This window comes from Sceloporus occidentalis, unplaced genomic scaffold (assembly GCF_023333645.1).
Source record: "Sceloporus occidentalis isolate IW3139 unplaced genomic scaffold, rSceOcc1.0.p SCAF_82, whole genome shotgun sequence".
In the NCBI taxonomy this organism is placed as follows: Eukaryota; Metazoa; Chordata; class Lepidosauria; order Squamata; family Phrynosomatidae; genus Sceloporus; species Sceloporus occidentalis.
In genome coordinates this window covers 246,174-270,516 of record NW_028317062.1, presented here as the reverse complement: position 1 = coordinate 270,516, position 24,343 = coordinate 246,174, and the positions used below count along the sequence as shown (strand labels likewise).

The 24,343-nt window shown below is 39.3% G+C and overlaps 1 protein-coding gene across 12 annotated transcripts in view; it reads left to right on the top strand.

The window, feature by feature from the left end:
* Positions 1-16,014, top strand: part of LOC149285208 (R3H domain-containing protein 2-like) — a 35,978-nt gene extending 19,964 nt beyond the window's left edge. For 5 of the 12 annotated variants that reach the window (XM_089495674.1, XM_089495676.1, XM_089495675.1 and 2 more), the window contains 13 exons: positions 295-524; positions 805-971; positions 7,956-8,198; positions 9,439-9,565; positions 9,975-10,132; positions 10,596-10,750; positions 11,890-11,990; positions 13,464-13,636; positions 14,240-14,384; positions 14,634-14,731; positions 14,865-14,874; positions 15,019-15,093; positions 15,665-16,014. In XM_089495674.1, coding sequence (XP_089351800.1) covers positions 295-524; positions 805-971; positions 7,956-8,198; positions 9,439-9,565; positions 9,975-10,132; positions 10,596-10,750; positions 11,890-11,990; positions 13,464-13,636; positions 14,240-14,384; positions 14,634-14,731; positions 14,865-14,874; positions 15,019-15,093; positions 15,665-16,014 — 2,032 coding nt within the window. Of the gene's footprint in view, positions 1-294; positions 525-804; positions 972-2,686; positions 2,703-5,630; positions 5,724-7,955; positions 8,199-9,438; positions 9,566-9,974; positions 10,133-10,595; positions 10,751-11,889; positions 11,991-13,463; positions 13,637-14,239; positions 14,385-14,633; positions 14,733-14,864; positions 14,875-15,009; positions 15,094-15,664 lie in introns of all 12 variants that reach the window. The other 7 variants (XM_089495672.1, XM_089495670.1, XM_089495668.1 and 4 more) reach the window with 3 other exon arrangements.
* Positions 16,015-24,343: the final 8,329 nt, after the last annotated feature.

Sequence of the window (24,343 nt, the reverse complement as noted above, 5' to 3'; positions counted from 1 at the left end):
AGTGCACTCGTCTCTAGATTTCAATAAACCTACATGGTGTAGAATTCTGTGTGGTTATTTTTATCTTGGAGAGGTTCAATGCTGTATATTGCCATGGGAATATTACTGTAGCGTACGTAGAACAGCCCCTTTAAGATGACACAGAACAGTCATTAAAATGTACCTTGACTTATTTTCATTTTCTGATCAATTTGTGTATGTTGGTAATGTTAAAGGAACAATCCAGGTGAACGTAGCACCTTTTTGCGTCTTTGTAGGTGTGTGTGCTGTGATAACCTCTCTGTTCTCCTTCAGGGGTAACAGGGACTTGCTGAATAGAGGCTCTTGCAGTCGACAGAGCAGCACTGACGGTGAAATGAAGTCTCTGGATCCTCGGCCCTGGAGCAGCACAGACTCGGATGGCCCGTGTCGCAATATGCGTCCTCCAGTAACCAAAGCTAGCAGCTTCAGTGGTATCTCAATCCTAACCAGAGGCGACAGTATTGGCAGCAATAAGAGTGCAATTAACCGTGCTGGTAGGCCAGGTATGCAGCTTAAATCTTCCATTTACACATTATACGTGCTACACTAGACCCTCATATTCCTAAAGTGTGTGAGCAAGTGTCATCCATGTGTTTGCCACTTAGATGAATTATTGATGCATTATTCATTGAATTTATCTGACTGAGGCCACTGTGCTACATTATCGGTGTTCATTCATATATTTATGCTGAAGATGTAGGGGTTAGATTTCAGTAGCTGGTAGTATCAACTTCTCCCTGCTTTCATTCCACGGTGAGGGCTGCATTTGTTTGTTCTTGGCAGGCTTGCCGATAGGCACCCCAGAAGTATGCAGCCAAGCCTCTTCCTCCTCTCAGCAGTCCACTCGAAGCGTCATACCTTGCACGACACAGCAACAGCATCCCCATCCTCACCAGGCACTGCCACCCACTCCTCCGCAGCAATCCATGAGTAACCACTTAATGTCACAGGTGAGTCACCAACCAAGTGTCGTCTGGTCCATCTATTCGATAACTCTTCATCTATCTCACCAATGCCTGCTGCAGCTGTCTCATCCTTTCTTTGATTCCCCCCCCCCCGCTCTTCCGTTAGAACCTTTTGTTTTTCTGTTCCTCTTTCTCATAACTGATGTTCCTGTCGGCTGCTCTTGTCTGCTTCTTATTTCTGTGTTGCTGTTCATGCATTTTTCATGTCTTGTGCTGCAGTAACATATTTCTGTTTATTTAATTTATTTCACTACTGCTTTGTGTGCCCACTATGCAGGAGGTGAGAGTAGGTTCTCACCCTATTGAGAGTGTGCCTTCATGTGGCGGGTGAGCTTAATTATGCTTTGGCCAATTCATATAACCAAAACCTCTCATTTATATTATGTTTATATATTTGTTGCCAACTTTGTTGGGGCGAGAAGTGCAGTTTTCGTTTTTGGTATACATTGTACAACCAATACACTGTATTCGCATCATGCTTACACCTGTTTGGTAGGCCTCATATTACACATTTGTATTATTTGAGCCTGAGACTAGATGTTTTCTCTGCGACACAGGCCAGCGATAGTAGATCATCAGTGGAAATAGATGACATATGAAAAGGCCCAGCATTTGTTAAATAGGAATACAATATTAAAATATCTTAAACTACCGTGATTACCTTGTAAATATTGCTGTAATGATATGGTACTAATACAGATTCACGTTACAAAACTAAGGAAACTGGGAAGATAATTCACCCGGTGTGAGAATTAAGCTGTCAGTAGCAAAATATGAGATGACAATCGCCACGTATGAAAATTTGTAGAATTGGACAAAATTAATGAACGATGTGTTTTTGGAACCTATAAATTGACTTTTGATTCTTATATCGGAGTAGACTAAAATTTATGAAGTTTTAAAGTGAAATAAAGTATTGTTTTTGGAAGCATGTGATCTAAAAGTAAGACAATCTCACATTGGGGTTATGTGTGACGTAAGGTAGCAAAACCAGCATATCTAATGAGTTTCCTGTCTCAGCTTCATTTTAATCATCCACTCTTTCAAAAGCAACCTAAACCAATCCGCTTTTAAGGGGAAAGGTAAACAGGAGGAAAAAAAATTAACCCCTTAACGACCTTTGCCGGTTCAAACCCGGTTTAATATTAAAAAAACCGGGTTAAACGCTTAAACGGCGTTGCTGTAATGCCTCGATGTCGAGGCATTCAGTAACGCCGAGATCGGGGGCCATGTCTGGCCCCTCCCCGGGGCGTCAACATCCGCCATACATTGTTTTAAAAGTGTTTAGGAGGCGATCAATGATCACCTCCTAAACTTAAATGGTGTCGCTGGAATGTCTCGATCAGGAGGCATCCAGCAACACCAAATACTTACCTCTGGATGGACTGTGACCGCTCCGGAGAGCGGTCACAGCCGCCGCTGCCGGTGATCTTCACCATCAGCAAGATAGCGGCTGCCCTGTAAAAAAAAAAAAAAAAAGACCAAAAAAAAAAGTCAAGTTTTAAAAGTTCACTAGATGGTCTCCAGACCCTCTAGAGAACTCTGGCTCCACTTGCAGGTTGAATACAGGTACTGCATTCAACCATGCAAGTCAATGGAGCCCAGCTTTCTAATCACAATGTGATTAGTAAAATATTCAAAAAATAATAAAAAAAAATGTGCTAACATTTAAAAATAATTATGCAGTGATGTCACTAGAGGAACCATCCAGTACCAGCAAAATGTGTAAAAAAAAAAAATATATATATATATATATATAAAAAAAAGTTAAAAAAATTAAAATAAAAAAATAACGTTTATTTTGAGCAAGTGCTAAAATTTCTCAAAAATCTCAACAAAGAGTTAAAATAAAAGCACTTCAAATACCCAAGGGGTGTCTAATATATAAAAAAAATGGCATAGGTACAGACTGACCAAAATGGAGAAAAAAGCGCACTTCCCAAATGTGGCATTTTAAATCTCAAACAACACGACAAACCCATGCATGTCGGGTATCACTGCACTCAGGAGATGTTCCTGAACACACATTGGGGTGTTGTTTGACAGTGACATATACCAGGACCTGTATATCTATAACTGAAGTACAATTTGTGTTGAAAAAAATTACTATTACAAAGTTTGACAAAGTGTGGTTGTATAACTCTTGCATGGAAAGGGTTAAAATAACAGCATTTGAAATACCCTGGGGTGTCTAGTTTTCAATAATATGTGGTTTGACAGGGTTAAATTGCGTTAATCGGCTTCAAAGATGTTCCAAAGAGGAGATGGAGGCAGACTGACCAGATTTGTTAAAGGTTTGGAAATCATAAAACGCTGCTTGTACTTATTGCCCTATAACTTACAAAAAACAGCAAAAAAACATAAAAACATTGGGTGTTTCTAAACTCAGGACAAGTAGTAGAATCTATTTAGCTAGTTTTTTTACTTGCTCTTTTAGGTGAGTAAAAGATTTTTCAAATAAAAGTCATAAAATGTTTTTTTTTTTTTCAATTTTTCATCATTTTTATTTTTTTATTTTTTTTATAGTAAATATGATATTATCAAAATAATGGTATCTGAAGAAAGCCCATCTTGTCCTGAAAAAAACAATATATAACTTATGTGGGTACACTAAATGGGTGAGGAGAAAATTACAGCTGAACACAAGCACCACAAAAGTATTAAAACAGCCTCGGTCCCACAGGGTACAAAAAGAAAAAATGAGCTCGGTCCTTAAGGGGTTAATGAATATATCTTATGACAACAGCTACACTATACACAAAACAAGACAATAAAGCAGGGGTGTCCAAGTTTTTTCTGCAGTGGGCCACTTCATCAGAATTGTATACGTGCGAGGGCCGCACTCATTTTTCACTGAGAGAAAATATGGCCTTTAATAAGATACGCAGATTAAAATAAAGTAAATGACACAAAACCTTTACTTTTCCTCTCACTGATTTCTGGGCCTACAAATTCTGGATAAGAAAATAAAATAGTTTTAGGGAAAATTCTGGACCAAAACCGAAAATTCAGGGTTCACTAAGCCGAACCTGAAAGTGACCCCCCCCCCCCCCCACACACTTTTAATAAAAGTAAGTTACACACCAAAATTGTACCAAAAAATTATATATTATAATTGTTAACAGCAATCTCAGGCATACCCAGATTCTAGCATGTACTGGTTGGCTGGGCATTGTATTTTTTGTCCAATTTTAGTGTGTAACCACGCTTTTATTAAAAGTAACACACCACAATTGGACAAAAAAAAATCAACAATCTGACTTGGCATGATAGGAGTGTGATTGCTGTTAGCAGATTGCTGTAAGCAATCACACTCCTATCATCCCAAGTCAGCCAGTACATGCTGGTACAGGGTGGCTGTAAGTACAGACCCCTTACTGCTGGCAGCATCAATACACAAGGGGGGCAGCTAGCCAGGTTTCAGCATGTACTGGCTGACTTGGCATGATAGGAGTGTTATTGCTAACAGCAAACGCTTTTTATACCCAGGCAACCAGTGAATGCTGGAACCTAGGCATGATGGGACTGTGATTGCTGTTAGCAATCACACTCCTATCATCCCAAGTCAGCCAATACATGCTGGTACAGGGTGGCTGTAAGTGCAGACACCATACTGCTGGCAGCATCAATACACAAGGGGGGCAGCTAGCCAGGTTTCAGCATGTACTGGCTGACTTGGCACGATAGGAGTGTTATTGCTAACAGCAGTCACAGTCCCATCATGTCTAGGTTCCAGCACTTACACATCCATGCTATCACACACACACAAATTCATTCACAGATTAATTCCCTCAATCAGACATACTCATTTACACAACCTCCCCCACCCCCTTACCTGCTCTACAGCTCTCGATGCCGATCAGACTTCAGCAGGGAGCGCGGCCTCCCTCGTTCTCCCCACAGAGGAGGCAGGACTGGAGCAGAGAATAGACCCTCCCTAAAGTAAGCAGCAGGGCTCTTGTGATCCTGGCTGCCGATCTCACACGGGCCGCACCTTGAGGTTCCGCGGGCCGCATTTGGCCCACGGGCCGCATGTTGGACGCCCCTGCAAGAAAGCAACATGGCACACACAGGCCATTGTGTCCGGTGCTCTAATGGCACCATATTAAGTAAATTAAGGTAAAAAATGCAACACATGAAATAAGTTTTTAAATGTTGCTTATTTTAATCTTTATAGACTTAGTTTAAACTGTAAAAGGTACTTTTTAGAAAGTGGAAGATCTGCTGGAAAACCATTTATTTTATAGCACAAGGGATCCGAGAGGTGAGAACCGTATTTTATCACAGATGTTGACATTTAAAACAATGTATATAAATGGTATTTCACTCTAATCAAAAATTGTGACATATCGTGTCAAAAATAAACTTCCTTTTGCATCGATAATTATGTGGAATTCTACGTACTTCGGTAGCTCTTCAAGTTTTTCACTTGCGACGTATATTAAAAAATAAAAGTTCTCGATGTGATTTAGCAATGTTTTGGTTAAAAAGAAAATGTAGTACTAATGTTTGTTTCTGTTTTTTTTTTTCCCCCCCTCCGATTCCCCCACCCATTCCCAACCACTGTTTGTTCTCCCTTCCTCTCGCTCCGTCCCCCATCCTTTCTTTGTCCTGTTCTCTGCATGCTGCTCTGCTGGTGCCAAGACCCTCCAGCCCTCTCCACAACCGGTCCAGTACTCCGCCAGCTCCTGCCCCCAAGTCCTTCTGCCAGTATCACCTCCCCAGCAGTACAATCTGGTATATTCGCTCAACCATTCCCTCCTCCTGTTTTATTCAAAGAAAAATAACCTATTTAAAGGGTAGATTCATTTTAACTGAAACAATAGCTTCTGAAGTATAAGGCATGAGGGGTCTTACTAACATGACATTTTTTTCTGTCTGGATTCTAAAAATGTAGCAACTAGTTTGATGGTTCAATTGATAATATGGGAGGGACCAGGCTAACAGTGTGTTATTTTTTCTCTGTACTTTTTGCAAGTTTTTTTTTCTGTTCTGTTTTTTTTTCAGCACATGTCAGTGTGCCATATATAATCATTCTGCATTGCCATCTTACTAATGTCCTGGAACGGCTACAATAAAACACCGTGTAATGCTCTGCCTCCACGTCCCACTCACTACTTGTGTCTTAATCATCATTTAAAATTTGAAATATTTCCATTTTATTTGTCTGGTAACCCCCCCCCCCCAGTAAGGGCTTAGGATGAGTTCTGCTTCTGGGGTACACGTATATGGATGTACCCTTTGTCTACAGATATTTGCCAGTCTTTGCCATATGTGACAGTGTATGAATTTTTGGCTGTCATTTTTAATTAAATTGTTTTGGATTTGCCCTCGGATTCTGGCTCTTTTTGTTTTGAGCCTTATTACCATCATTTATTGCAAGTGAGTAAAGTGGATCTGGACGTCTTTATTCCTTACTTTTCTAAGAGGTTTGTTTTCATTGTGGTGGGAAATTACTTTTCCATATTTTCATTAAAGCAGCTGTACGTACCCTGTTTCTCTATAGATTACCAGTAGAGTTACTTTCCTCAAGGCTTTTCTGTTGTAGAAATACATCTCCCTCGGGTATCCTGTTCTTCAACATTTGTTACGTACACACGGATTGTCTGGACATGTCTCAAGAGAATCCTGTTGGTATACTTGATGTTTGTTTTTCCATGATTTTACTAAATCATAAAATCCTTGAACATTAGTTGGAGAAGTTTAACATTTTCCTGAATGTGATCTCTTAACTGGTGATGGCTGGAAAGCCTTGCAGCGGATAAGATTGTTTTTCATACAAGGCAATACCTTTGTTATAGGAAACATGTTGTCTCTTCATTTGTTTGCGATTAATGCACTGTTGACTTCTAATTTTCTTTTATTGGAACGTTTTAGTCTTTGAACATTTAGTTGCCTCGTTTTTAAATATCAGTTTGTTTAAAAGGGCAGTAATGCATAGGATGAGGCAATCTGTAAATCAGATTTGTTTTACGGATCCTAGTTAAAGCACTGCCAAATGGAGTGCTTGGCATGTAAAAAGGGCATGTTTTTTTTCTTTGGCCTAGGCCGGTTAATGTTGCCATCAAGCTGCAAGGGTGAACTTTCCTGCGGCAGCACCCTGTAGGGCAGGGGAAACATTTAAGTTGTGCAGAGCATTTATAATAAGTGCCATAAGCTAATGTAGTATGCATTATGTGATATATGGCTGTATATATATATATACACTATATGGACAAAATTATTGGGACAACTGACCGTTACACCAGCAGGGACTTTTATGACATTGTAAATACATAATTAATACATTAATACAGGGGTGTCCAACCTGCGGCCCTCCAGCTGCTGCAGGACTACATCTGGAGGGCCGCAGGTTGGACACCCCTGCATTAATATGTAGTTGGTCCCTCTTCACAGCTATAATAGCTTCCACTCTTCTGGGAAGGATTTCCACAAGATTTTGGAATGTTTCTGTGGGAATTTTTGCCCATTAATATAGTAGAGCTTTTGTGAAATCGAGCACTGATGTTGGATGAGAAGGCCTGGCTTGCAATCTGTGTTCCAGTTTATCCCAAAGTTTGTTTGATGGGGTTGAGGTCGGGGCTCTGTGTGCAGCCAGTCAAGTTCTTCCACACCAAACTCACAGAAACACTCTTGTGGAAAGCCTTTTTAGATTAGTGGAAGCTGTTATAGCTGCAAAGGGAGGACCAACTACATATTGGTGTATGTATTTTGGGTGTGATATTATAAAAGTCCCTGTTGATTTAATTACTTTCATCCATATAGTATATATATATGTGTATGTATATGTATGTATGTGTGTGTGTACCTCATTGCATAGTTACGTTGTACACATCTAAAAACTGATATTTCACTCGCGTTACTGCTATTGGCTGCTAATTCAGTGTGAGTGCTATTGAACATGTGCAAAACCTTTTAAGTACTAATGTATGGACCAGAGGTTGGTATAAAGTTTCATTTCTTTTGCAGGCTGATGATTTGAACAGTCATTTCGGACAAATGACTCTGAGTCGCCAGGGCTCAACTGAGGCACCAGATCCATCTTCTGCCATGTACCAGCCTCCCATTATATCGCAACATCCCCAGCAGGCTGGCTTCATCATGACATCAGGGGGACAGGCTATCCCCGCCACTGGCTACCCTTCCTCAGGACACCCTTCTCCTACTCAGCAGGTCATCCCACCACAGGGATTCATGCAACCTCCACAGCAAGTATGTCTGAAAATAATGATGGCATGTTGTTTATTTTTCTCACCATATGGGCTTACCCATACACACGCGTGGATTTCTGTGCAGACTTTATAAGGGAAATGGCATAAAATCGTTTTCCTTTTATGACATATAAACCATAAAGAAAAGAAAAAAACTAGCGATTTGCCGATCCTTTCATAGTAGCACAAATTGAGTTAACAGTTAAATGTAAAATATACATATTGTGTTATGACTTTTATTGTCTCTGGAGTGGTGATGGGAAAGTGACAAGGGCATAGAAATTGTGTAACTTGAATATATCATCCATTATGGACTGTTGCTTTACCCTATTTTTTCTGGTATCTGACTGTCTTGGTCCATAAGCTTAATCAAACACAGGGTCCATGTTTCATTCAGAGAAATTAGCCATTCTATTCGATATTCTGATAAATATTGAAGCTAGATAATGCAGTTACCATTCAATAAAGCTTAACTGTTGGTGAAAACGTTGGCATTTTCTTTCTTAAAGGGATACTTCAATGATCATATACACGTTAATGTATTGTATTATTATACTCCCCTCAATTTAAGTTGTAGTGCTTTCCTGCCATTGATTGGCTGCTTCATGGTAGCCAACCAGTGGCAAGAAATGCCAGACCACAAAGGAGGGCAGCTGCAGTAGCAGGGCTGTAGCTAGTAGGTCAAGTAACTGCTTTTTTTTTTTCTTTTACTGCATATTAAAGTACTCGCCTAGTACTTCACTATGCATTCTTCTTTAATCTGGACCTCGGAGACATTAAACTTTTACGCTAGGGGTGTGTTGAGCTTAATCAAAACACACTGTCTGGATGATATGGTCCGTTTAGATTTTGTTGGTTAGTCATTAAAGCAATCCTGTGTCAGTTATGTCACCCACAAATACTTTGATACTCCTATTTTATTCACATCTGCTCCACCAGATGTATATATAACTAGTAGTTTTAGTTTTAGGGCCTCATCAGTGCAAGTCAGAAATGGAATGGAAGTGGGTTCATCTGAGATTAAGAGTTTTGTAATTTTTGGGCATAAAAAAATACTCTGATTCTGGAAGATAGATACTAGCTTGGTGACAGTTTTCTTGGTTACCTGTTATTTGCAGCAAACGTATTTGCTTTAACAGGGAAGAAAGTAAAACAAATCTAAGCGACTATCCAATACATGCTGAGTCTTAAGAATAGTTATGATGGAAAAAAACCCTAATTTTTGCCCCCCATATGTTCAGATTCAGGTCTCGTATTACCCCACGGGGCAGTACCCCAACTCTAGCCAGCAATACCGACCTCTTTCACACCCAGCGGCCTACAATTCACAACGCAATCAGCAGGTCACCCCGCCGCCTCAGCAACCTGGTGAGATGATGGAACGTTGGATCTGTTTGTTCGTTCTTTTAGCCTTACTATACATGACATCTTCAGGGCACTTGATGCAAAAATGATTGACTTCGCTGGTTGAGCAAATGTATCATTTATAGTAATTAAAGGCTAGTGCTTTGTTTTATTAGACCAATTTTTTTTTAACATATGTGGCTTGTTAGTGTCCCTCTGTTTTGTGGCCATTAATAAGTAGTATATTAGAGCAGATGTGACCCTCAAATGCCTTTAGAGAAAAATGGTAATTGCAGCCAGATCTGTGTTTGGAAGGCAATTTTAGAATTAAAATAGTTACAAACTATACTTCGTGGATAGCTACTATAAATCAAGACTTTGTTTCTGACATATGTAGGCATGCTTCACTGAATAGCGTTTCTCTCATTTAAAGGTATGCAGTCCATAATCTCTAGCCAGCCTCCTACTTACCAGGGCATGATGGGTGTCCAGCAATCGCAAAACTCTGCCATCCTCAGCAACCAGAGAGCTGGTGTCGGAAGCCAAATGCAGAGTATGATGGTGCAGTACACTCCACTCCCTTCATATCAAGTGAGTCTGCCTTAAGTTATACCCTGTATACAGCTGTCTATAATAAGACCCTCATGGTCTATGAATGGCCCCCAGCATCATGTACAATTTATTGTTAATGCAGTGTTGCTTACGTTGCCTGAAAGAGTGCTTGGTCTGGCTTATGGAAATATTTTGGACAACTGCATAATTATTGTATTTTGTTTGCGTGCAACCAATGGTGTTCCACCTTAGATTCCCTTCTGTGAAGTTTTGTACACTTGGGTGTGGGAATACCAATGTACATGTATCTACTTGAAAATTTTCCTCCGTACCACTGCGGCAAATTAGTGAAGCAACTTTAATCATGGTTGGGCTGTTTGTTGAATGTTTCTCTGAAGTAGATACAGATACCAGTGTTTGGTTGCATCTGTAGTCTCTTTCTGAAATGCCATTCTAACAAGAAATCATTCATACAATGTAACTGATGTGCTGGTCTTTGCAGGTCCCGGTGGGCAGTGAATCCCAGGGAGTTGTGCCGCAGACATACCAGCAGTCTGTGTTGGTGCCTGCAAACCAGTCGGTTCAGGGAGCAATGCCTGCCGGAGGGATGCCAGTCTATTACAGTGTTATACCGCCAGCACAGCAGAATGGCTCCAGGTGTGTATTCCGTACCCTGAGTGGGGGTGCTTATAGCAACGTAGAACCGTACATTGCTTATTGTAATGAGGTGATCTTTGTAACGGTTGGCAGACCTTTGTTTTCTCTAAATGATGTGCAGGTAGCCCTAAACTTAGAGATTCACACTGAAAACAGGACCCCATTTTTGGTCCCAACCTTGAGTTGCATCATTAGTTTGACATTTTCATATTGTGGTACATGTAAGCATCAAGACTATGCATTTTTTGGACATTTGTAAAATACAGTGTTGACATGTTGTATATAAAGCAATCTCTGGCTTAAACCTGCTATTATCCTGTACTGTTTATTCAACATTGTAATAGGACCATTATGTAGCTCAATTGGCTCCCCAACCACTGGCCAGAAATAGAAAAGAATATGTATTTTTTTATTGACTTTTTTTTTTTTTCATCGAAACATTTTCAACCAACTATCAATTTACCCGTTTTTCTTGACCCCAGTGATTTATCTTTTATTTATATAGTGCCAACAATTTACGCAGCGCTTAATACAATACATATATTCAAGGGGTATGACAAGACTAGAATTGACAAACATTAGGTGGAGAGACCCCGGCTCGCAAGCTTACAATCTTGAGGGAATGGGGTGACAAACATAAGGCAAGGATCGAGTAGCAGAGTATTTGCTTATGAGGGCAGAAATGTATGAAGGGCCTTACATTTTACAGCACTACGGCATTTTATGGCGCTATATAAAACAATAAATAATAATATGTTAGTACCAGGATTTTAAATTTAATTCTAAAGGTAATAGAGTCGGTTGAGTATTTCACAGAGTGGGGAAGCAGAAGAGGAGCGGCGTGCAAGGGTCTTGTACAAGGATTTACTTGTACTTGTGAAGTCTGTGCATGTTCATAGATAGTCTGCATGTGTTAATTATACCGTGTAGAGTATTCATGGAAATTTACTTTTTACATAAAGTAACATCTGAAAAGTATTGATGTGATTTGTAGAGTATTATGTTTTGAGTACAAGGAGAAAAAAGTCAAGTGCTACCACACAGACCTGGGGAGGACTGAATACAGACAATTCCTATTGTCATTTGTTCTGTGATGTTTCTTTTCAACTATTAAAGTTCTTGTATGTGAATTTGTTTAGTCACTCGGTAGGCTTTCTGCCACCTCCTGGCTCTGAACAGTACCAGATGTCTCAGTCTCCTTCACCATGCAGTCCTCCGCAGATCCAGCAGCAGTATTCAGGTATGTGCAGCAAAGGAGATGTTAATTGTATTATCCAAATTAACAATAAATGTATCATTCAGTTAGCTTGTCATTCCCAATGTTCCACCATTTAGTCAGTTTGTTCCGTTAAGGTAAAAAAAAATCTATAAATGCAATTATTTTATGGTTTTGTATCATTACTTGGAAAGGGTCTACCATGTTTAATTTCCTTGTCCCTTCTCACTTTACTCAGTGGGTGGTAGATAACTGGATCAGCCTCCCATCACAAATGGCAAACACTGTGAGGGAAATAAAACTTGCATGGAATAGGCGCAAACATAGTGTTTGTACATCAAGAAAAAGGGGGCAGAATGATTCAATGTTTCACTCCTGTGACACTGAAAATAAGTAAAATCTCTGTGTTGCAGCACCGCATAGTTTGACTGATAATTTGGATTTAGTCATCTGTATTCTATTTTTTGGTAGCCATCTATGTTGTGATGTGCAAAAGTATGCATATGCAGAGCTTTAGTTCATGCAGTGTGTCCATCGTCAGGTGTATTTGGTTTAGCTCCTGCTTGGAAGCATATATTTTGTGTTGACTTTTTCATGTAATGGGGTCACATTGTTTAGATGCGTAAAGGGCAGGCTCTCGTAGTGAGGTGCTGCGATCTTGTCTGCTGGGATTTTAAGACCGTACTGTGGATATACAATAACCCTGCGGGGCCACATTTGGCCCATGGCTTCCCAGTTGGACAGCGATACGACTAAAGTTTTAAACTATATTTAGCAGTAAAATCCGCCTTGCCCTTGTTTTTGACAAGCTTTGTGTGTTTGACACATTTGACTTTTTAAACTAATCTTACAACATACGCATTTTAAACAATTATGGAGACGAATGAGATTACTTCTCTCTTATTCATGATGTTTTTCATCTGATCTGTGCTAAATGTGTCTAAAGTCAATATTATGGTAACTTTGGTAAATTCTAAAATGTTCTAGCTTTTGGCAGCAATGACTTGAGTTGCAAGTCTTGAAAGTCTTGTAGGATAACGCACGTCCTAAAGTAAAGGAGGAGCTGTCACTTCAGAACCATTGCTGTTAAGGTTGTTGCATTGGTTACTGCTGCCACCTATGTGTTCTCGTTTTTATCGCACATACGTAACAAAAAGGCGTAATGTGTTTTTTAGTACTATCACATGTTTATTTCTATTTTCCCATTTTGAATCCTTTACTTTACAGTTCAACCCACTTAGTAAATGTCAGTGTACGATAGTATAGGTTATGGTAATATTGATGAAACATATCTCATTGTTTTCTTGCTTACTTATTACTATATGAAGATCCTAATCGTTCCTGGTGTGTTACATGCAGACAACATAAAAAAAAAACTAGAGGAGCTTGTTGTTAGTATGGGCTGATGTTCTTCATGTCTTTCTTCAGCTCAAATTTAATCTAAAATGGAAAATATTCGGCAGTGAATGTGAACATATATGAATCACTTTCTTTCAGGAGTCAACCCTTCCAGTTTGGGTGTTATGGTAATGCAGCTGAATGTTCCCAATGGCCCTCAAGGATCTTCACAGAATCCAGCGATGGTCCAGTGGAACCACTGCAAATACTTTGGTGTTGACCAGCGGGGTCAGAAACCGGACCATCTGTATAACCCAGATGGCAGTACTCAGGTGAGCAAAAGACTGCATACTCATACATTACTGTTATGTATTACATTTACATTTTCCGTGTGTGTGTATATTTACTCGGTACTCTGAGTGATTTTAACCCCTTCAATCCCAGGGGTTTTTGGTACCTCAAGTCCCAGAGCAATTTAGCCATTTTTGTGCTATGTCGGTTCAGCGATTATTCTCCTTTCCTGTGAAGAGTGTACCCGTGTAAACTACATATTGTTTTTTTTCAAGGAGAAATAGAGCTTTCTGTCAATACCATAGTTTGATACCTGAAGGGGATATCCTGTCCTCCGATGAACTTCCAGGTTACGCCAGCAGTGACGCAACCCGGAAGGGAATGCCCGATTGGGCATTTTAAACTGCGAGATCGGGCAGTTTAAAATGTAACAGCTTTCCGGTTTTCATGGCGGAAGCTGTTACATCAGACCAGACAGCAGAAAGCCAGCGATGCCGGCTTCTGCTGTCATGGGGGAGTCCAGGCCTGACGCTGCAAGAAGGGCTGGGCGTACTGGGACGTCCATAGAGGATTCTTGGGATGCGTTTTTTGGACGTACCGGTTCCCTTTATCAGTTTTGCATGCTAATAATATTTTTGTTTCAGGCCAATAACTTGCTGAGTAGCCCCATGACATCGCCTGCACAGTCCCCCACGCCGTCCCCAGGCTCCACTTTGAACAATGTGTGCACTGGACTCTCTCCAATGCCTGTAGTTTCCCAGTTCCCTCGGCCAGTGTGCTCGACACAAGGTATATTTCATGGCATGGTATATAACTAAGTTACATTAATGGGTTTTCTTTTTAGATATGTATTCTGTTTTTGCAAATATTTGTGTACACAAAACAGACAAAATACACCCCAACAACATATTTTTTGTTTTGTTTTTTAATCTTGACTTAATCTAGAATAAAGCTTTTTTTCAACATGAAGTGTAGTGTCAGAATATAGTTCTTGCTTATTTCACCTAATTTTCTATTTTTTCCTTTTCTTTGACACAGGGGATTCTCGATACTCGCTGCTTGGACAGCCGCTGCAGTACAGCCTTTCTGTCTGCCCTCCTTTATTACACAGCCAGCCCTCTTACTCAGCACAATTGGTATGTTTTAAATAGCAACCATAACAGTACCCTAAAGATACATTCAGGCCAAATTTCTCCCTCGGCTCCCCCCTGTTTTTCTGTTTTGAGGACAGCATTTTAAATGTTACATCTGATTGTGTAGTTATCTTAGGGCCAGTATGGTGAGCCGTAATGCCCTCTGCAATGTTTTGTTAATTCGTGCTTTTCTTTATTTGTGTATGATATGAGATGTAATGGATTTTTTTATTTTTTTTTTTAATCTCAAGTCTTAATTACTTTTCTTGTACTTCTGAATTGACAGACAGGGATAAAACATGGAAACAGAGGGAAAAGGCAAGCCCTTAAATCGGCATCCACGGACCTGGGCACAGCTGATGTAGGCAAGTACATTCCCAGTTTAATTTCACTTTATATGCATGTAAATATGTCTTATTTATTTTTTTAATTCACACTGACACCTTGCACAGTTGTATTTTCCACAGACTAAGTACAACTAAAAATAAATTAAAAAAGTTGTGTTCTACAACATCCCCCATGTGCAGTTAAATACAACAAACGCAAATTTTTTTACATTTTTTTTTGAAGGCCAAGATTCTCTTGCGTGCAGCAGTGTTTAATTTTTTTTTCTATTTTCATTTTAATTATTTTTCTTTACCTTGTTTTTCCTTTCGGGGTGCACTGCTGCCGATCGTATAGTGATCAGCAAGTACGGCGCTATAACTCGTGCAACGTGCGTTGCGGATCACTGTTACTGTGATGTGCGTGCATGGTGTCTTCTGACTACTCTTTTACTTTAGTGTTTCTTGCTTTGTCACTGCCTGCAGAGAATTTTCATGCATTCATTGTTATTGAATTGACACTTCTGTTAGGATCTTGTAGTATGTCCTAGCATTGCAAATGCGTTAATAGATCAATACTTTGATATGTTTCTCTCCATCCAATCTGTTCTAGTACTTGGCAGAGTTTTGGAGATCACAGACCTACCAGAGGGCATCACAAGATCAGAAGCAGGAAAGCTCTTCACCCAGCTGGCAATGTCTGGTGCCAAAATCCAGTGGCTGAGGGACTCTCAGGGTCACAATCCAGGGCCCGGTGGCGACAACCATGGACCGGCTGAGAATGGCCGCCATACCCACAACAATGACCTGGCTGAGTTTTACACCATTGTGGCAGTCTTCCCCAACACCATTGCAGCACAGAACGCCTCTGTGCAGCTTAACAGCCCCATCAGTCGCTTTAAGCTGCGCAGCATCAAAAAGAACTATGACTTGCGCGTACTGGAACGTGCCAGCTCCCAATAGGGCATGGGGAGGTGGGTGTGAAGGGAGCAAGAGGGCTGAAAGGAGAACAAGGGAATGAAAGACTCATCCCGCCGCTCTTCACCATTCTCTTCTTCCTCCTTCCACTTTCTGCCCCCAAAAAGAAGCACACTGGACTTATAAATACAGCCTCACCTGGCCCTGACTCCTCTTAGTCCCTGTCACCTTTATTCTTTCAAGTAGTTCCCTACACATTCTTACATTTTTGTCACTTTTCATTTTTGCTGGTCTTTAGCAACCCATCACTGTTAGTTAATCCACCTCACACCTCTGATCTTGTGTTGTTGATATCTTCTTTAGCTCTCGCACTCTTGTTTACTATCTCTGTAAGATGTATACTGTTTTAATTGTTTGGGTTTTTTTCTTCACATTTCCCCCTTATTTTCCTCTCCTTTTTTCCTGCATATAATTTTACCTCTTCATTTGTTTCCTGCACACTCGGCATACACATTGCATTAGTTTGCAGTCTGTAGCAGGCTCGTCTACCTAAGGGATGAAACATTTATCTTTGTTTTTCTCTCTTCAAATGCTTTTCCTCTGAAATTCTGGACATTAACCATATGCTGAACGAGAGCAGAGGTGCTCTTTTGAAGGTATCAAGCTGCCGTAGGGTGAAAAAAGGACATTTACTTTTGTTTGCCCTTAATGGAAATTCTGCCTTTTTATTCCTTCTTGGAGTTGGTTGTCCCTGAACATTGTATAGGTTTTTGTGTTCTTTTGTTTTGTGTTTTTTTTGTTTTTTTTTTCTAATTTTGTTTTTTTAGGGGTTTTTTCTGATGCTTGTGAGAGTACATTAACATGGATATTTATTTGCACAAATGGGCTGTACTCACTGTAAATTTTATTTAATCCAATTTTGTTTTTAAATATGGAAAAAAAGTATGTGTCACATTAAAACACATGTGTCCTTTTCTTTCTAGAGTGGTACATAATAACAATTGTGATAGTTTTGGGCCAACTTAAACAATAGATGTAGTATTAGAGTTTTGAAACAATGGGGTATTTTGCTCCCTGAAGAGGTGTAAGAATTATTGAAAGCTGCATCTGATTTGGATATGGACTTTTCCTGCACATCTAGCTTTCTCCACGGGGAGCGTCTATGATTGAGGGAATACAGTGGGTAAGCAGAACCGGACAAACGTGGACATTTTACCTGTAAGGAAAATGGGTTCTGAAACATGAGGCAACGAGGTAGAAAAACACGTTTGCATGAATGTCAGAACACCCCCACCCACATAAAATTGAGTTCCAAGTGGCATCAGGATATAGGAGAGAAGGGTAAGATAAATGAGTTCTGAAACATGAGGCCCCAAGAGAGAAAAACATGTAGATTACATGAATATAACAGAGGTGAAGTGCCACCACACTCTTCAAATAGATGCTCCATAGGATCAAGCAGGATCAAAGCACAAAAATATATCTGTGAATAGGGTCAGAAAACTTAGGCCTATTGTGTTAAAATACAAACAACTTGATTGCTTGCACCAGGGCATGTAACTTTCAAAACAACTGACCAAAGAAATGTTAAGCATCTGAGGCATTCCAGAACTAACCATAATGTACATTCCCACCCCCAAAATAAATCTAAATAAAGATCTGGTGGAAATAGGAGTTCCTGGCAGAATTCCAGGAATAGTTTGGTACAGTTGTTCCCATAGATGTTTTCAAACGGTACTTGTATATAATACATAGGTATCTCGCATGGCTGCATAGATGAGTGTTTCTCTGTAACAGGTGCCAACATTTTATAAGGGATTTCTTCAGTGTCTATTTTAAATTTGTAATTTGTGGAGATCAGTGTGAATCGAATGTTTCTTCTCGTGCTGTGTTCTAATCAGAGAACTGAAAATTGTGCTGGTCTGGTGGGCAAAAGTCCAATCAGTAAGCGGTAGGATATCGGTCATTTAATGCCTGTGTGTAAATCTCCAGTATTACCCAGTCCATTACCAAACCATGAAAAGTGGGGGGGGGGGGGGGGAAGGAATTGAAAATATCCAAATTAAAAAGGTAACTGCTAATTATACCACATAAAAAAAAAAATATCGGTATTTTGTTGCTGAGGAAATGAAGAGAAATGTTCATTCTTCTTGAACACCTTACATTATTCAAGATTGTGATTAAGTTTGAAGATATTAAACCCAGACTTTGTCTGTTGAATGTGGTGTTTAATATTTAGGATAGACAAAACTTACTGAAAATTGTTCAGTTCATATATTAAGGAAGAAGTTTAAGTGGCCCGCATAAAAAGGGTATTACAATTTCAGACGTGATGTTTATTGCATCTCCACCTTTCTAAGTTCTGCTGGGACTACAACAACCATGCTACTTCTACTTCTCCAATTTCTCTGTGTCAGCCTTAGCACATCAGCTGTCCTGTCACCTCTAGACATGTCACTGCCCCTCATTCAAGAAGCAGTTTAGCATTTCTGTATCTGAGATGTAAGGGACTGATCTCTATCTCCCTCTGTGGCTCTAGTTCCCTGAACAACCCAGTGGACCTCCATCAAACAGCTAGAGGTAAGATATTATGCACATGTTCATTCAGTTCTACGCACTCAACTGGAAGTAATGATTAATTTGTCAAAACAGTAAATGTGCAACGCGAAAAAAATGTGCAATGTCCATTGGGGAAAGAATGTCTGTCTGAATTATTGCTGTATGCAATATTGGAAAATTGTGTGTGAGATTCCTGCGGCTATGTATATTTGCATATCTCTGAACACCTTAACGCTTGAAGTGTAGTACAGAGGAATTAGAAGAAGCATCAGTTTATTAATCTAATTATATATAATAAAGAACATGTTTGCAAGCTATGGAGGTATCTGCCCTGAAGAGCTTGTAATCAACCTAGAAATACAGAATTTGACCATAGATGAGTACTTGGCAGGTCTAGTCTTTCCATTTTTTTGTGTTGTTGAAACCTCAGATATCAGCCAGTCCTGTCGTCTTATATTCAGGCAATACACCTATCTTATTATTATGGTCTATTATACCATGTTGAAAATGGAATACTAGCATGTTACAAACCAGGCAAGTGTTCTCAAATCATTAACTGTATGCTTATAGGACGCATTCAACATTTTAGAAATGGTGGGCTGGTCAAGTACTACTAGTCCCAAATCACCTCTTTTGGACTTTGCAGGGCCAGCATTTGACTTTAATACAGAGGCTGTAACTATTGTATTTTATCACTTATGTAGTAAGTACCCAGCATATTTCATTGTATTTAGGGATTCTATCATCACTATCTCGCCTGAAGGGACCTGGTCTTTACAACCAGTTCCATGAACTAGACCTTGGAGTATAAAGTTGTGCATAGACCACTTAATTTAATAGCGTGTTCAGTCAGCAGCAGTGTGTGAGTGAAAACTCAGCAATGGGATGCAATATTCCATATAATTTGGTAAACAGAATAATAATTTTAGAGCAATTACTGGATTAGTGTGTCATATTTCCCAATATTTCTTATAAAAAATCAGTTTTCTGGCTACTGCTGGGAAAAAAGTGATGAACAGATGAGTTCGTGGGTACGCTTTTTTTTTTTTTTTTTTTTTTTTTTTTTTTTTTTAAGTGTGGTTAGATTATGAGGATTTATAAATAGCTTATATCTGAGTGAATTAGATGGTTATTTTTGGTCTGGCTAAACACAGTTACCCCTAGTTAGGTCTGGTGATCAATATGCAGGTTCTGGTTATAGACAATATTTGTTTTTTCCTCATTTCCAGGCTGTCATTTTTATAACTATTGCAACAAATGGCTGAAAAACGAATATTCTGAATACTTGACTATTGCAGTAGTCCAAATCATACCATGAATATACCTGCGCTACAATAGTGTGTTTCAAGCAGATTTAGTAACTGATCTACCTGCTATGTGTGTTTTGTTTGTCTATTCAATGGGGAGTGAATAAAGTGGTTGTTGCTGGAATAAACAGGGAATTTTTATACCTTGGAAAAATTTTGTTGGTTACAATGTGGTGTTAAAATGTGTAAACTGTAACTGAGAAGTTCCAAAACATGAGACAGCTTGGATAATTCTGGCCTTTTTTTTTTTTTTTGAGACTTTCAGAATAGAAATATCAAATTCTGGATTCTAAAGTAAATTAACTTCATCTGAAATACCATTTGAGTTATCTTGAAACAAGAATCAGGTAATTTTCTTTGCCTGTGGGTTTCAGGCAATTAGTCGTGTGATTAAAATCCGCTTTTTTTGTTCGTCTAAATCAAAAGTTTGCTTGACATTGCTTGAAAATCAAGGGGTGCTCTAGTAGGGGTTAATATCTTTTCCCAGTGTTCAGACAGTACAGCTGTTGTCAGCCATCAAACGTGGCTTTTAATATCTCAGTCTTCAGTTACATAGCCATCCAAAATAGTGTGAATCCAAGTGGGAGTAGTTTATGATGAGCTGATGTTACGTTCCCCATGTATCTCACATTGTTTTATGGCAGCCGTAGTATATTCGATAAGAGGTTTATTTTGGAACGGCCGCACAGTCCAGTGTTGTAGGACATGCAGTACCTACAGTATAAAGACATTACAAGATTTATTTGGTTTCACCGACAAAACGAAAACCATCGAGTAGCAAAAGTATTATTAAATCATCTCTGACTGTTAATGTTCTTCCAGCTCTGTTGGAATCCTCCTGCTGTCAAGATTTACCAATACAATTTTTTGAATTAGATCTTGATACCCACAATTTGACCTTAACTTTTATTTAATGCTGGATAAAAAGGGAGTAGCATCTACAGGGGAACCTACTGCCAGTCTTGCTCAAGGAACAACAAATGTATTACTGGACACATCCAAATATAGGGCAGATAAACCGCATATTCTGCCAGACAATATAGAAGAATTGCAACAGAAGACTGTGGCAGCCAGAAATCCATATACAGCAAAAAATTGGATTATCCAACCAATGTTTGCCTAATCTGCATGTTATACTGTTAAGTAGACTAACCCCCTCCCCCCCAATTAAATGAAGATGTATGATCTAAGATGTCTTATAGGTATGAATAAATACCAAAATGTAATATGTTCTGCTGCAGCCTTTTCTGTATGACCGCTTTAATTGCTAGACAAACATGAGGGGCAACATAATAGGTTATTTGTTAAATGGACGGTTTACTGTAAACCCTATAAAGAAGAATGCATATTGGCCTCAAGTGGAGGAACAAACACATTCCAAGGGGACTTTTAAGGTTTTGTGATCTTAAGGGAAGAAAGACATTAAAGAAGACATAGAAATGCATTAAATTGAGGCAGAATATGTGCTTTTGAGCATATTTTCACAAATTATAGATATTTTATGTGGATGTGAATAGGATGGAGTATGAATGTACCAAACACTAATATGAAATCTCTAATTCAGTTACCTTGGAAACAAAACATTAATATGTCTAATAATTTAATGCATGTGATGTTCAAGGCTGTGACTAAGAATTTCATTAGTACAGATAAACAGCTGCTCAAATATCAGCTGGTAACTGCTCCCAAATAAGTCTACATTTATATACGGAGTAGACCTGCGTGCCTGGATTCCTACAATTTGCAAATTTAACAATTCTCACAATTCAACAATGCCCACGAAAAGCAGGAAAACAAAGCCAAAAACCTCAGCATTTTCATCTAACATTTGTGTGCTCTTTCACTTCCACACTCACGCGCTCCCTGAATGTCTCCCTACGTTCTCTCCTGACATTTCGTGTCTCGCAGCTCCGCTTCCATGTCTCGCATCTTCTTGTTCTCTCTTTCCATGGACATGATTTCACCTGGGCGATTGGAGGATCCAGGAAGAGGATGTCTCCAAAGAAGGAAGAGAGAATACAGAGAGCAAGAAGGAAGAAGAAGATGCGCCACACAGATGCGCACTTGGTTGGCAGAAAATGTAGGGAGACATTCGGAGAGCATGAGAGAGCCTAAATGTGGGCGTCGGACAACAAATTTCATTTCCGAATTTAAAATACCCCTGATTTTTCATCCGAAACAAATGGGCAGCAAACGAAATTTGGTGTCTTAAAAAGCAATAATGACAAAAAACAATGTAAAAATTTGGACAAATTGAATTAAACGTGCAAATGGGCCAAAACCAGAGTACCAGTTTGGAAGCTGGACTGTCTGTTGGTTGTGTTATTTAGAGTCTACATTGGTCCACCACGTAACATTTATGGAAATGTCATGTTGCTTTAAATTACTATATTGCATTTTATATCTAAGGACTCCAGCAGATTTCATAGTCTTCTCACAATATGGGGAGGGCGAAAATTAACAGTAGCATTGAAATTCACACCAACATTAACATGTAAAGACATACTGGAACAGGAGTAGAAGTGCATCGCGCTCTATAGCTTTTGATGCTCCTATCGCTAATGTATAAGTTATATGTTTGTGTGATTTTTTTTTTTTTTTTTAATCGCTTGTGTTAGCCATGGGGCTGAGCGACTTGGGTTTGAAATGTGTAGTTACAAATTCAGAAAAGTAAATCTGAGTTTCAATACCCACGGATTACTGCAGTCTAGAACTAAGATGGCAAAAGGTCACTTTTTTCAGAGTAACATACTCGCAGTCATTTTGTCAATAGCACATGAATGAGAAATGACTAATTTATTGTGTTATTTCAGGCAGTTAAAATAGTCCACATATTTAAGAAGAATCAAATTAACATATTATGCTTTATATGAATGTGATGAACACATTTTAAGTCTGTTATTATTATTTATTGTTTTATATAGAGCCATCAAAGTCCGTAGCGCTGTACAATGTGTAGACAGGACATAACAAGTATATAACATAACAATTTGACTTACAGAGACAACAGGTGAGAAGGGCCCTGCTCAAACGAGATCACAATCTAGAGGGATTTAGGGTGTTTACACAATAGGCAAGTGCCGCCGTTAAGGATGGACCAGCCACATTAGTATACGTATTGCAGGAGAGGGGCTAGGAAAGGTGAGCTAAAGCAATACGGGGGGCGTTAATGTGCAATGTTGTAAGCGTCTTTAAAGAAGTGGGTCTTTCCAACAGACATTTTACCTCCTTGTCAGTTATTTGTTAGTTCACAAATATTGTACAAATAGGGTTTATTCATAAAAGTGGGAGTTTACAGGAGAATCATATGATGCATGGTCACTCTGGGGAGATTTCTTGAAAGTTATCGCACTGTTGAGCAACGCATTATGTAGGTCCAATGCATTAAAAAATGGAGAATTATCCATAGTTCTCCTGCAAATTCCCACATCAGTAAATAAACCGCAATGTGTAGGCCAGGGCCATGTAGGCTCTTTCATGTCATGGTTGTAATGCTCTTTTCCCCCCAAAATCTTAAAATTACGTGTGTTTTGAATGCTTCCAGAATGACTGAGATTGAAGTTCCTGATTCTTCCTCTTCTAAAGAGGCTGAGAAAGTTCTGAGTTCTGTAAGTCATTTTCTCCAAGCTTTCTGGTGAAGCAATAGCTGGCCTTCCTATGCTTTAGCAGACCATTCATCATTTTCATCCTCATCTTTTGCTTCATTTGCGATGTGTTTTCTCACAGACCTAAAACCACTCACTGGCTTGCATTGCTAGTCCTCACTTTACTCTTTTATATTACATTTTGAATCGGTGAATGGTAACCATCATATTTTCAATGTAAAGCTTCTGTTTGTCTTGTTCCTACTGGTTTGGGTAATAACTTTTCTATGAAGCACCTTCTTGTGCTTTGTAATAGGCAGTCTACTCATGACCATCCTAGCCTGTAAGTCTAAATTTTATTGACGTGTACATTTGTAGAGTAATGCCAACCGTTCCCTGTTTGTCCACGGAACAAAAAGTTAATCTCCTTGTTCTGTATTTTTAGCCTCTTTAATTCGCTTGATCATTTTGCCCCTATTCACAAGGACACACGTATGAGGTGGGTGGGACACAGGGATGACTAGTATTTGATCAACAGACAAACATCAGACATTCCTGTCGGGTACATGGAAGGAGGAACATTGTAGCCATGCAAAAGGTATGGATTTTTTTATGGGAATATGACATACATAACATGTCTGAATGATATTATTGATAACTTGATAAAGACCTCATTGTGAGGTCGAAACGTTGTTGCTGTCGTCCTTCAATAAATCTGCCTGAGCTGGAACCCTTGAGTGCCTGGAGCCTTTATTTATTTTGAATGATATTATTGACCTGCTGGTTTAGTGTCGCATTGAGAGGCACTATATTTCCTTGCATAGATGAGAACTTTTTGAGATGTGTGTCTTCACTAGGGTAGGTATGTGAATTAGCTGTGTGTGTGTAGCATTAAGTGTATGACTTCATGTTCCGGTAAAGTGA